We start from the raw sequence: 14882 nt of genomic DNA, 5'->3' as shown, positions 1-14882 counted from the left end.
ACATAGGTCAGTGGACTTTTCGTTAAGAAGGTAAACAAATTAATTCCCAATTTGTGATGGTAAAGGAGAACAAAATGCTCGGTCACGACATTCCTTCTATCCGAAGATTGACAATAAATACATAGTAATATATCTATAAAGAGTGAAGAGAGCAAAACTGTTTAAAAATTTTGTGTATTTATATATAACTAGCCTAGCATTTCAGGAATCATTAGAAGACCCCAATTCAAGTTTTATGTTCCAAATATAGTCTCTTGGTGCTAGAGGGTCGAGGATAGTGAGTGGGTTTATGTGGTAAATAAGATTAGATAAAGTGTGCTAACCCGAACATAGACACATAAATATTTAATAACTATTTCTTACCTGTTCGTGGCAAACACACAGGTCTAACATTTTTAGAAAATTTCACCGACTTCCGGAGCTTCAGCAGAGCGACGTCGTGATTGTAGGAGTTCATGTCGAAGTTCCTGTGACGAATTATTGCACTAACTGCTCTCATTATTGCTTGTCCGTCGGTAGTTACTTGCTGATCGTAGTCTCCGAGTACTACGCGGATCTTCGAACGTTTCAATCTGCAAAATGACGTTTAACTTCACCACCAGTCATTTTTCAAAAGTACTTTGTCTTAAAGAAAGTTTACCGTTTCATAAATGTAATTGGACAAAAAAAATTATGTCACGAGAGATTCAACTGTTTTCTCTATGAATTTGTTGTACCTTCGCTTAGAAAAGAGCTACGCGGCTCGAGGTCGTCTCAGTTTCTAGAATCGCTTCGTGTAATGGAAATTGTTATAACGAAAAGGGTCATTGTCAACGAAGAGCAACGACGCGAGACGTTTCCGGAGTCCCAACAGCGACGTCTTCGTGCACGTGAATGTAGAAAATCAGAAACTTACCTACGTACACAGTGAGCCGCAGTAAGAACGTAATCATTGTTAACAAGACTGGCTCCGCAATGAAAGCGGCCATCGTACACGAGTCGCGCTACCCAGGGATATTTGTAGGGGGTTGTGGGTCTTCCACCGACGATTCGATCCTCTTGATTGGACACGCCGCACTCTGGAAGGCAATTCCTCACTCGTTACTGCCTATTACAGTCTCATTATTGGTCGCTAGATGAGTCATAAGCATTCAGAAGCGCTTTCTACGAGGGACTGCTACATCCGCAGCTATGTAGCACGTAATCACACGCGTGGACTGGTGTTATTACACTGTCAAATGCGAATTGTATTGCGTGATGTAACAAGTTAGCTAAGTTACACGGAAGAAAGTTATTTTTCAATTACACTTTCGCTCCATTGTGAGTCGAACGCACTGGCAACCTGTATCAACAATCTTTTTAAACGAAACCCTCGAGGGAATTTCTTTAGACGATATTCTTGTTCTTCAGGCGTTTAAATGAAATTTGTTACGAAGATCGAAAGAAAAGTACTGTGATTTGCATACCCTGCGTGTCATAATTATAAAACCACCCTAAAAATTAGTTTCCACGATTTTTCAGCCCCTTTCGATGGTTTGATAAAAATATGTTTCCTATAAGAAATTGCAGTTGCTTAAATTTAAAAATAAATCGATTTTTGATACAAAATTAAGTTCACTGTTATATTTTTAAATGGAATTAGGTACTTGTAACTTCATAGTATTGTAGGTGATGTCGAGACGAATTTAACAACCTGCTATACTATGACCTTCAAATAACATTGAAAGAAAAATTGTCATGAATCGATTGCTACAATATTTGAAATTATTCTGCGATACATAACACCAGGGGTTCGTATTTAGACGTAAACAAATGAACGTAAACATTACGAATGCTCATTTATTCAACTTCAGAACTTAACACACAAAATAAAAGGAAAATTTATAAAAAAAAGTATAGAAATGTACAAAGAAAGTCTCTAATTGAAGCTACACGTAAGATTTGATTACAAAGAGTAGAACTTTGCGTTGCAGAAGGTGGAATGCAGTTCGAATATTTAATTTAATTACTAATTACATGCACCTCTTTAACATGCATGTTTTCAGTTTGGTTATGTATAAATTTTTATTTTATTTTTCATTATATTTTAATTCCATTTAAAAATATAACAATGACCTTAATTTTTTATCGAAAACATGACAAAATCTAATAAGTATGAAGAATTGACTAATTGAAATTTTTGAAAATAAAGGAGGTCCTACGCGTTACTAAATTATTGTTATAACTTAATTCAATTGTATTCTCAACGCAATATTTCTATAATTTGTTTAATAGGAATACACCGTTATTCCGGTTTTATAGGTATAAAATAAGAATAAACCAGCTTTCTGTAATTCTTCCTTTTTCTAGTGGATACAATTTATCCTTCTTTGACAGAATATCGTTTTTTAACACAATTTCAAATATGGTACACTTTGATTTTTATTATATTAATAGCAACATATATAAATACGAGTGATTTTATAGTTATGACGCGTATTCACGCGATCCATGTAGGGGAGACCGGGGCTAGAAGTTCCGGGGGTAAGTTTTTCCGACGGTTATATTTTTAAGATGAAAAAGATAGTGTTGTGTTTTCAATTATTTTGAAAACATAAGCTGATCCCGCCACGCCGTCAAACATTTTACAAGTGTCAGTGACAGCGAATTGTGTTATTTTAAACAAGAGGCAGTCACGTATTAAGTAAGTAAATATTTCGTAGTCATTATTTTTTTGTCGCATTCAATTATTTAATGGCAATATCGTTTATTGTTTAGTCGTTATAAATCAAATAACATTTAAAAACATGTTGTAATAACATTTAGTAGAATACATATATCTCCATCGAAATCATGTGTAAGGCAGCTAAATCCGTGCTGCAGGAAGGACAAAATGTAAAACCATCGTTAGAGATTTTAGCATTTATCATATGACTCTCTCCGGATTTATTAAAAAGTTACAAGTCAAAGAAGAAGCCATAGTAGGTTATAAGAAATAGGTTTGTTTAACAAGTTATGTTTTAGATAATAATTTTAGAAAATTGTTTTTATTTTATTACATTAATGGTTATATCAAAGATAACATATGTTTTTCTTTAAAAAATATATGTCGTAAACCACTAGAAAATTTAATTCATGTCACTTCATGCTATATAAATAAATAAAATTATGATGAAGAATGTCATCGAAAACTCAAACGTGCGACTGATTGGCGTTGACGTTTGGATGTGGCCTTTGAAAGTAATCGAGTTGGTTGTCTGAATATCAGAACGTTTGAAAAAAGAAATATACGAAAAGAAAAGAACAGAATAAAAAGGGTTTCCGGGTGATAAAGACGTGTGGTATAAAAGTGAAATAATTCCTACAAAGGACTCATTAGTTTTCGTTGACTATTCTTTCTTTTTAATAAAGTTTCTTTGAGTTAATAGTTAATCGTGAATTAGTTGAAAATTTTAAATAATATGAAACGAATTACGAGACAAGGGATTGGTGGCCCGAGAGGACCCGAAAGAAATAGCATACAAATAATTTCCAATGATGATGTTTCTCCGACATATATATTTGTGTTAACCCGCAGTTAATAAACAAACCTTACTAATAAAATTGTGTTTTACTTCATCAGAGAATGAAATGTTTCATTAGAAAGTAACACTTACTTCTTAGTAACAACTTACCCCAGAGCGATAACAACTTGCTCCACGATGGGGTAAGAAGTTCCGCTTCGACTAATCACGAAACAACGAATTTCTATGAAAAACTTATTGGAATATATTAAATTTGAGCTGAAAATCTTAAAATAAATTAGTCAGGAGTGAAAAAAGTAATTGCATTATTTCCTAGTCATTTTTTAAATTTTTTCAAAATCGGAACTTCTAGCTTCGGTCTCCCCTACTTTGAAAATGTCACAAATCCTATTTGAAATAATGAAAAGCCATTTGTTTTAGCCTTACCGCACGTGCAATTCCGCAACGCTTCATCGTCGTCTCCGCTGACAGTTATGTCAAGACCGAACAATTCGTCGAATAAAAACTTCCCTCTTCGATTCTGTGTCGAATTCGTTCTCTGGAAGAAACACATCGCAGCATGTCACACTTATACGGTACGTTCACTTTCCATTCCAAATAAGCCAGCAGAACGTCCGGAGACAGTTACCACGATCCGAATTATAGGTCAAGGCCTTGCTCGTTAAATTCGCATTTGCATCGACGAACTAGGAATCTTGTGTATTACGCGTATAAAATTGATTCGCTGAACTACACTTCCTAACGCTGTAAACAGTGGCGTAATAAAGAAAACGCAATGGAAAGCACTTCTAATTTCATTTACGTTTCGCGCGACCGATCTCTTCGTTGTTTCGTTAAATGGTTCAAAACGTTACTAGTATTTATCTTTTTATTACTTTCGATTGACTGATATTGATATTGCGATTCACCGTCGCTCTAAATTTTGAAAGTAAGATTACCAAGTTGCGTCAGTAAGTAATATAGAAAGCTTCCGATCTGCTTCCACGGTACACAGGGAAAGTTATGCTACTGGTAACGAAAGTGATCTAAGTCGATACCTTTAAATATTTTTTTGCAATGTCATTATGATAAATTAAATTTTTTAGAATTCTTTCTTAGATCACTCAATCCCTACCATATTTAAAGCTTCACTATTTGTGATTGCAATCAAATCATTCTGAAAATTTTTCAGCAAGATTTTGCAGTTAGTCAGCAGGAAATATAGAAAGCTTCCGATCTACTTCGAAAATACACAGAGAAAGTATATCAGTGATAATGAAAGTGGTTTAAGTGGATGCTTTCATATATTATTTAGACCACTGTTCTAAGTACGAATAAAAGCAATCGAAATGTAGAAATCACTACTCACGGTGTAATTCGTCGATCCCACCGAATCGTCCCTGAGGAATCTGATATCCAAACTGTTAACGTCGGTGAAGAGTAACAGGATCGTGGTCGAGATCCAAATTTTTCGAAGTATCCTTCGCGCTGTCATGTTCTGGTCGGTCGTTGACGTTCACGACGAAGTTTCCCGTCTTTCATCGATAAAACTTCCTAAGCACTCGATGGTTTCGCGCGGTTCTTCATGATCGCGCATTCTATCGCGTGTTCGCGCACCGTTCCACCGTTCCTCGTGGATCTTCTTCACTTTTCTGCTCCTGTACTTCGCGTCCAGAAGCTGCAGGAGATCGGCCAGGTGATGCAGACGCTTTCACCGTGCTTCTACGAAGACTCAGGACTGACCGACCAAGACCGAGCAAGGCGTTCTACGCTCGCGAAGAAAGTTCTTTCTCTATGTCCTGTTGCTCTTCCCATTCAGTACGCGCCTCTGATCGCACGTGATCCTCTCGATTCGAAATTGGCAAGATGGACGTGGTGGTGGATTCGTGCCACACCGCTATCACTGGTCATCTCGGGAATATCTTTTTTGGAATCGATCAGCCGTATCATCGTGCCCCTATAATCGTCGATCACAATTGAACAAAATTATAAAAACTTCGAGTCGTATCTTTGAAATAAACACTTTTACAGGACCCTTTCGAAGCGTCCAAGAGCCAACTAGTCCTCCCACGACGAGGTATCTCGTATCTTTTCGACTTTATTTGCCACAGTTTGTGAAATAAAAAAGTTTCCGGGCCGTTTCGAAAAATTTCTCTTTTACTGGCTGGCCAGATGGACGACAATCTGGACGTATTCGTCTTGAACGAATGAAATTGCGCGGTTCACGGAGCGGCAAGCAGCAAAAATATGTTCCATCGTGAAAAAATGTTATTAAAAAAGTTCTTCGTCGTACGAAACAGCGTCAGAGTTACGCGGTTATTTCGTGCGTGGCCTGACCGTCATGTGTTCTCCATGACACGCGACAGGAGGTCTTCTCACAAATTATTATTAGCTTTTCTTTTGCCTGACAGTTTGTGAGAATTTCGTCAGGATCGATTGTTCGTAACTTCTTAAAGTTTGCGTTCTAAACAATATCGACTACAATTGGTAATTAAAATATATTCCTGTAGAATCGACAAAAAAATTAATTTATAACGATAGAACTACAAATGAAATCTAGGCGAATCGGTAAACAAAAATTTGTTCGTCAGTGTTTCGTGACATAATGGAACGTTTAACGAAAGAAATAGAATCATAAAAGACATAACGTAACGTCTCCACTGTAAACTTCTCGGCTCTGAGCCCAATTCCATTGCTCCTACTCATTGATCGAAGAAACGGGTCAAAGAAATCGAAAAGCCGCTTTAACTTTCACGCGTAAGAAAGATCTTTCTCTGACAAATTACTATTACGATATTCTTAGGCTGGATAATTATTATGTTATGACATCTATGTTTAACGTTTCAACTCGCGTTTTGTAAATTTAATTTCCTTCGGCGTTGCACGAAGCAGAACCGTCGACGTGTTTTCCATGAAGAACGATAAGAATATACTTGTGATAAACTATTGTTAAGATCACGATTAATCGATGAGATTAATTTTTACGAAATTTAACGACAGTAATTAGTTTTAGACAGTTTTCCAAGCAGTATTTCCTTTTTGTTGGAGTAGTCATTAATATTTTACAGAGAATACGCTATAACAGTTCTGTTTATTTGATACAAATTATAAGTACTGCTATCGCTACTTTAATTCGGGAAGAATTAGGAGTCGTTGGTAACAGTCCAGAGGTTTCACTAACCCACATTCACCATTGAAAGCAAAACGTTTCTGACTACTGACCCGGTTTCCGTTATTGCCCGTTCATCTCGATCGAGGACTGTCGTTTATCTAGCATCTTTTCGTGATGTCCACTTTTTGTCCAACTCGTCTTTTCAGTGACCGTTACTTTTTATCGGCTTACTGGCGACCGGCTTTTTTTCGAAATTTTCCGAGCAAAAATAAGGTCGACGTGCCTTAAAGTGCTTGATCTTATTCTATGTCTGGGTTCTAAGATTAATTTTGGAGCAAACTCAACTGTTTCAACCTCTTTGATCGAGTTTTTACCAAGGTGTAAAAAATATATTTGCCAAAAATATAGCACATCACTTTCACCGTTAAATAATTCTTCAAACTTATTCTGTTTAGATAGAAATTTTCATCTTTGGTAACACCCAAGTACTACAGTTATGTATATTTCGGACGCCCTCGATTGTTCTTCTACTTTCTGAATTGTTGCGTTAGCACATGGTTCTAATAAATTTCAGATCCCAGTATTATTTTTAACATAAGTAATACTTTATTAAATTCAATAAACGTGGTTAACAAATGAACAATTTCAAGTAATATTCTCCTTGGTTGGGTCCTTTTAATACTCTTTTACCACTTTCACTTCTACGTTACTTCTACGTTTTACGCCTCTTTCAGCTCCTCTACCACATCTACTCTTTTACCATACGTGCCTCCATACATACATACACATCGTTGCCAACTTATAGGAAGATTATTCCCTATCATGAATAATAAAAATAATAATATAAATTCCATTAAAAATGCTAGAATACAATATTATTGGTAAACGTATTCTTTATTCAACAATTGCTTTATACAAGAAGTGCGGTCTCGGAGGAAATTGGAATTCTCCGTGTGTACACAAGACTAGATTACCTTAACTATGTGCAATGAATTAATAATTAAAATAAATTAATGATTCGTAACGATAACTCAACAATAAACGACCTGTAGTTATTTACAAGTATAATATATCCTTAATGCTATTATCGATTAACGAACGTGAAAATGTTGGTGAACTTGCGATGGAGGAAACTGTCGCGTGTACTTTATCTTTAATACTGATCGTACTGGTTCGTAAAAATATCTTATACGATTAAAGGTACTTGATTCGGTGTTCGAGAGGTGCGTGGTAATTTTCATAAACGACGAATTTGTGTCAGGCTGACCGAAGCATTTAGTTTCTAACAAGTAGAGATCAGTGTTTGGGCGTCGGACACACGCATTCGTCATCGAGATGATCTTTTAGCCATCCTAGATAATTAGTCAGTTTTGTATAAATTCCTGGATAGTTGGGTTCAGCGCAACCACGTCCCCACGAAATGATCCCTGCACGAATAAATAAGGTATGTACTCGTTTTTATAAATTGTTTCATTCTCAATAATAAATGTTTGTTTCAGCTTTACCTACTACCTCGAGGTGGCCAAACGTTCCTTTCACATGAAGAGGCCCGCCGCTGTCTCCCTGAAGAAAAGAATAAAATAAATGTCCTGTTCAGGATGACGAAGGTTTGATCCTGATATATTTTTCGTGGCTCGACTAAAAATTTACTTTCCATATTTGTACACCTTTCACCTATGGCCCTTAGAGAATTCTTGTTTCATAGAATCAAGAAGTTCTATCGACTACTCACGAAACAAGCGTCGAGTTTGCCGTCCAGAAAACCAGCGCAGAACATGTTCTCTGTGATACGGTTCTTATGATATCCTGCTTCGTCACACTCCTCCTGGGACAAAATTGGAAGGTTGACTTTTCGTAATTCGTTGCTTACTGGCTCCGTCTCGCCAGTTTGACCCCAACCAACCACCGTGGCCGTAGCTCCCGTATAGTCGATAGCTTCTACAAACAATATATCTGTCAAGTAACCAATTTCCAGCTTCGAAAGATTTGGCAAAGAACAATAGTTCCACCTTTAAGCAATTTAATGTACAACGAATTTCGATCGATACGCTCGAGAAACAGTAAAACAGATAAAAATGTAAAAATTTTTACACTGTGAACTTGTTCACTTTTGGATATTATTTATCGTTTTATGACGGAAGTGTACTCGATGCAAACAAAGGGCCATCGGAAGTATTGATTTTCGAATTAAAATTACGAGAGCACTTCTGTCAATTTTTATTCTTCGAAATTGTGATCTATTGATTAGAATCGAGTGGACTGTTATTTAAATTGTTTTATCATTTATCGTTTGATAGATTCCATAATTTAGAACAGAGTGCTTACTGTCTTCTGGCAAACACGCGGTTCTCACGATACCGTTCACATCCACGGGTCGATCCATTTCGATGATAGCGATGTCATTGTTGTAGGTGTACGAGTGAAAGTTCTCGTGAATAATGACTGATTTAATACGACGAACTATAGCTTGCTTGCCCAGTTTCGGACGGTTGTTATCGGCCAAGACAAGCTTGATGTTTCTCTTGTCAAACCTGAAACACGTCAACCTTGCAGTATCGAACGTTTCTTAAACTCTGATTTTTGTCGACTTCCTGTATAAAGTTCATAAATTCGCTTTCGTTGGCTCGGAATATTTCTCGTGTGGGTGTTAATACTCACTTTTCCACGCAGTGAGCCGCCGTGAGTACGTGCCTCCGTGTGATTAAGCTTCCGGCACAATAAAATCTACCTTGTTTACTCATGCTAACCATCCAGGGGTATTCATAAACGCTGGTCACGTTCCCACCAACGATTCTTATTTTCCTGCCCACCCCGCAAACTGTAACAAACGCGAACAAATTGGACTCGTGTTTTTGTCAAATTTAATTACGCACCTTTCACGTTTCGCAGGAAATATATAATTTTACAGAACCTGGAGAAACAAACAATTTATGGTGGAAATGGAAGTGAAACTGTGGCGTTGAATGAAAGGAACGAGAAATATACGAGCGAGTTTGAAGTTGGTATAATTAAAACTGTTAGCTACGATAGAATTAGAGTACATCTGTTAGGCTACGTTCGCGCGGCTGATTGCTTTTATTACGGTCGTCTTACCACAGTCGTCGCAGACGTTCGGCCTCTTTGAGGGAATCGAAGTAGCTGAATTGAAATCAATATAAGACATTTCTTCTATCGGCCTCAGGTCGTCGGTCTCGCCATTTGTAATGTTGTAGTGCACCTGAGCGTTTGACGTAGGCAGATACTTTAGGTCGTTTCGTGTTATCTGAAAGAAGAATGAAAATACTTGTAATGTGGCAAAACTTTTCCAAATTAGATATACAGGGTATTCCGCATTTTTCCGTACACACTTCAGCAGTGTGTTCTACAAGCAAAAATAAGACTAAAATATTATATGACAAAAAATCCATAAATGCTTTGTTATAAAATTATAACAAAAATATGAACTGTGAAACTTAGTTGAGGTTCATGATATTAAAATAAGCATTCGATATCGTGAGTTTTTTTGCAACTTATTAAATATAAACTTAAACAATAGTTCAAAATTTTATGACAACAAAAAGTTATCATTGAAGAAAGAATACTTCAGCACCAACGATAAATGATAGAAACTAAACTCTGATAAAAAAATGTTTAAAAATGTTTATGATTCACATAATTCTACGTTAAAAATATTTTTTCGTGCCTCAACTAGCAGTTGCTCTCCTTAAACAAAATTTTAGTAAGTTTGTTTGTTTAGTAAATAAAAAAAACATTAAATTTCATATTTTTGTTATAACTTCTTAACAAAGCATTTATGAATTTTTTGTTATATAACACTTTAGTTTTATTTTTACTTGTAGAACACGGTACTGAAGTGTGTACGGAAAAATGCGGACACCCTGTATGATAGTAATAATAACTTTCAGAAAATAACTCTAATTTAAAGCTATATCAGTGGTACCTGATTATTTAAAATAATAAAAAAAATGAAGGAATTAACCCTCTTCTATGTTGAAAGTCTTACAGTACAGATCAACTATATTTATACTCATCGCTATAGCTATACAGGGTGTTCGGCCACCTCTAGCAAAAATTTTAATGAGCGATAGTAGAGGCCAAAATAAGACAAAAATCAAGAATACCAATTTGTTGATGGAAGCTTCGTTAAAAAGTTATTAACGTTTAAAGTGCCGCCCTTACTGAATTTTTTTCTCGAAAATGCGCAAGATTTCGGGGGTATGTCTATTCACCAAAAATGACTGTAATTGAACCCTACAACCGAAAATAATTTTTCCACAACGATTTGCAATTTTTTAATTTTCTCGAATAATTTCACACCTTCTCTATTTTTTTTCTCGAAAGTGGGCAGAATTTCGTGGGTATGTCTAATGACAAAAACTGATTGTAATTGACCCTCGCAACCGAAAATAATTTTTCCACAACGATTTGCAATTTTTTTTCTCCGTTGAAAAATTTAGGCACCTAATTGGATTTTCAGTAAGGAATTTTTTTCTCGAAAGTGCGTACGATTTTGGAGGTATGTGTAATGATAAAAAATGATTGTAATTGATCCCCGCAACCGAAAATAATTTTTTTAGAACGATTTGAAAAATTTTTTTTCGCCGAAAAATTTCAGCACCTACTCGATTTTTTTTCTCGAATGTAGATAGGATTTCGGAGGTATGTGTACTCACCAAAAATGATTGTAGTTGACCCCCGCAACCGAAAATAATTTTTCCAGAACGATTTGAAATTTTTGAATTTAATTGTTAATAACTTTTTAACGAAGCTTCCATCAACAAATTAGTATTCTTGATTTTCGTCTTATTTTGGCCTCTACTATCGCTCATTAAAATTTTTGCTAGAGGTGGCCGAACACCCTGTATACATAGTTACTTTGGTGTTCCTAGACTGATATCCAAAAAATCTAATATCGGATGAATTTGTCCCCCAATTAATTTGTATAAAAGACATTAACTCACCACTCTTGGTAACGCGTAGGCGCAGCAGCACGTCCACAGGAAGAGGGCGAGTATGCATTGCATTGTCGCTCAGTTGAACGTATCGGTCCGTGTTGCAGCGGTATCTTGGTTGGCTGATGGCCGACAGGCGAGCAGTCAGGATTTCGGTGCCAGTGCACGTGGCTGTGCCGGGCGTGAAAAGTCTAAAAGTATCGCGATCGTTTTGCCGTTTTATAGTAAATTATAACTATCGAGGGAGGCATGCCCGCTGACGGTGGGGAACGTCAACCTTGAGTGGTGCGTTTGCATTGGCAGATGCTGCATGTGACAGCCTTTAAATCAACCTGCGTGTCCGTGCACGAGGCATTGTCTCACCTGTACAGACGCCCGCCGCGGACACAATTGCAAAATGCCGATCGTAAACGTGTACGAACACCGGGACACGTTTGTGCGCGAGCATCAACCACCAAGAAACGTCCAATGTCAACCCAGGCCACCTCCATCTTCTCCCTTCCCCACGTCGAATCCTTCCGTTCGCGTCCTTCCTTCCTTTCAGAGATCCAGCAGATTGGATCAATGTCACTTTCGTCAGCCCAAACGCTTCTCGCGATCGTCTTCTGCCCATTGTCTACCGGGGGACGATAGAAATGTTCGCGGAGATAGCAAGCGCGCCTGAATCATGCTAGTTGGGGCTTTTGCTCGCTGACAGTCGACCACTCTTCTAGCTTCATCCGTCACGCAGAACGATGTTAGAAACAGGCGATTTTTTTGAAGTTATTGGGAGCCAGAGTTTCCACAAAATTCTATTCGAATAACTGTACTGCCAGATGATTAACATTAGAACTACCGACAATTATAGTGTATTTATTTGTACCAAAGAATTTATTCATTCTCTTATAGAAAATTGTTTTTCATGGATTCAGTCAGGTAAATCTTATTAGAAATTATGAATGGGTCGTTTTGACTGCTTTGGTAGTTGTCAATACGAAATATTTAGAAAATGATCTGCTTTTCAACGTCAAAAACTATAGCAGCCTGGTTGGAACGTTTTACCACAACCATTGTATTCATCAGACCTTATTTCTTCTGATTTTTACTCGTTCCAGTACATGCTGAAAGATATGACATTGAAGACAGATACGAGATTTCCTGTTCACGCTCCTTTAATTTTTATGCGCGACAAATTGTAAAACGCGGGGAAATGTACAGAAAAAGAACAGTGGCTTGCTTCCCCTTGAGAACCGAAGAATCTGTTAAATAAATTTTTTAACCGGTCGAATGTATATCAAAATTGATATAAATCGTCCTTTTACTTTTCACCAAATCGAGGTAAATCGAATTGCTTTAAATTTAATTTCAGAAACTCGAGGAACCCTTCGATTCTGAAATATTCCCTTCCTTTATTAAATGAATTATGCATGCTCGGGATCATTCGTTTGACGGAGTACTGTAAACTCCAACGAAGGTCCTCTTGGATCCATGAAACAGTTCAGTCAGTAGCTTAGGCAGTAAATGTTTTACTAGAGCCGATTCCGAGAAGTTCGTGGCACTATGACAATATTACGTGGATTACTATTGCGATTGGAATCGGGTCAATGTAATAATGGCGTGTCTTCGGATTCGTAAGTCTCGGGCAAACATTTGACGTGAAACGATCTTTCTATTGCCTTTTACACGCCCTACCGCGGGGTTTTGTAATCGAGACTTCGCGTTCAGCTAATTATACATCGTGTTTTATTCAGAGTTACGCGCGAACGAGATGTAATAAGCCGATCGGATGGTTCTCGTTATCTTATGTAAATTTAGGCTACTGTGTCGGATAAATTTGCAGTTGATCAAGTTGATAGCCTGGCGAAGGTGATTGGCTCCTATTTGGTAACTTTGTTTGGAGTGATAGTCATACATCATTTAGTAGCTTATTATAACAATATATGCGTGTACAAAAATAATTCTTCTAAAAACTATATGTATCTTCATTAAAATAGAGAAAATTCAATTTATAGTTCCTTTTAAATTTCGCTGCGATTTGTTCACGGGTTATTGTCGTATCGTTGGTGCTTAATGTTTTGAATCGCAAAAGAAAATGGTATTTTAGGTCACGTTTCGCTTATACGTAATGAGGTTCTGTCATCTCGGCGATGGAATTCATTGCTTTGATAAGAAGCTGCGTCCCTCCTGCAATGCGTTGATGTAACGAAATGCATGTGTTACGGTGCTTTGTTCAGCGAAAATGCGACGTGTATGATTTAGAGAACAAATATTTGCATAGCTAAACACCGACGAAGGTGATGGTTCGTTCGATAGTGCAGTAAAATGCGAGGAAGAGAAAGAGGTCTGCTGATGCGCGCGAAAGTATTGGTTAATTTATGCGCGTCTTTGTTCCTTTTATTGGCTGCCTCGTTTTTCAATGTTTTATGTTAATTGGCGATACCGTTTATCCACGAATAAAATCAAATTCTGTTAACAAATTCTGCTTATAACTAAAACGCTTGTATTATCATTATAAAAAATTGTGGAAATTTACTGAAGATTATAAGAGATACATGCGTAGATATAAATTGTTCATTTTAATTAGTTTTTGATCGAAGGCTCGTATTAAATGGTATTAAATCTTATTAAACATTAGTTTCGTTAATTATGTAAGAGTGCTAAAAGAAAAGAGTGTGAATTTCTGTTTAAAGAAAGAAGTAAATTAGGTTGATTTGATAATTTCATCATACAGCTTACGAATAAAAATATTAGATGTTCTGGCATTGCGTCGAACTGCTTCGAACGTGTCTTGTCCGTGAAAAAAAGGCCTAAACTTACGATGACAATCTGACCCTGGCGATAAGTGTAAATAAGGCAAGGCTCCTGATAACGTTAGTCATACATCGAGACAATAAAGCAATGTCCCACCCGCATGAGGGTGCTATGACCCATATACCTTGACCCACTGTCATGGGCTACAGGTGAGATCCACTCGTCTGTCCTACATCATCTTATCTCAGTCTCTCAGTATTAACTGGAACTTTGATAAGTCGACTTACATGAAAACTCTGCCAACGAGTCGACGGGAATCTCTGTCATCCTCTTACCTCCAAGCTACCTTAAGAGGAATTCTTTTTTCAAATTATCAACGACACCAAAATAAATACTTTCAGAACGAATTTAATAATGATTTAAATACGTACAGTGGCTCTTTTTTATTTAAATGTATTTCAACATTTGCAGCTATTTCTGGGGCACTTTTCCTGGGATTTTTCTTAATATGTCGCAACACATATCGCTTATCATGATCGTTTAAGATCTTCTTATTTTTTTTTAATTTGTTTGATATGCAGTTTTCACTTTTGTATCTTTTAGGAATCTATTTTACTGTAGTATGAC

General features: G+C 36.8%; 1 protein-coding gene across 1 annotated transcript in view; it reads right to left on the bottom strand.

Annotated features, from left to right (window-relative positions):
* Positions 1-14882, bottom strand: part of LOC122401154 — a 39223-nt gene that overhangs the window by 3061 nt on the left and 21280 nt on the right. The window contains exons 13-22 of the mRNA XM_043403113.1: positions 9667-9835; positions 9232-9391; positions 8899-9104; positions 8306-8511; positions 8079-8136; positions 7890-8000; positions 7548-7552; positions 3909-4020; positions 896-1058; positions 364-572 (exon numbers count right to left, since the gene is read on the bottom strand). Coding sequence (XP_043259048.1) covers positions 364-572; positions 896-1058; positions 3909-4020; positions 7548-7552; positions 7890-8000; positions 8079-8136; positions 8306-8511; positions 8899-9104; positions 9232-9391; positions 9667-9835 — 1399 coding nt within the window. The remainder of the gene's footprint in view (positions 1-363; positions 573-895; positions 1059-3908; positions 4021-7547; positions 7553-7889; positions 8001-8078; positions 8137-8305; positions 8512-8898; positions 9105-9231; positions 9392-9666; positions 9836-14882) is intronic.

Source organism: Colletes gigas, unplaced genomic scaffold, assembly GCF_013123115.1.
Source record: "Colletes gigas isolate AHSC1104 unplaced genomic scaffold, ASM1312311v1 Colletes_gigas_Sc00022, whole genome shotgun sequence".
Taxonomy (NCBI): domain Eukaryota; kingdom Metazoa; phylum Arthropoda; class Insecta; order Hymenoptera; family Colletidae; genus Colletes; species Colletes gigas.
This window is presented reverse-complemented; position numbering and strand designations above follow the sequence as displayed.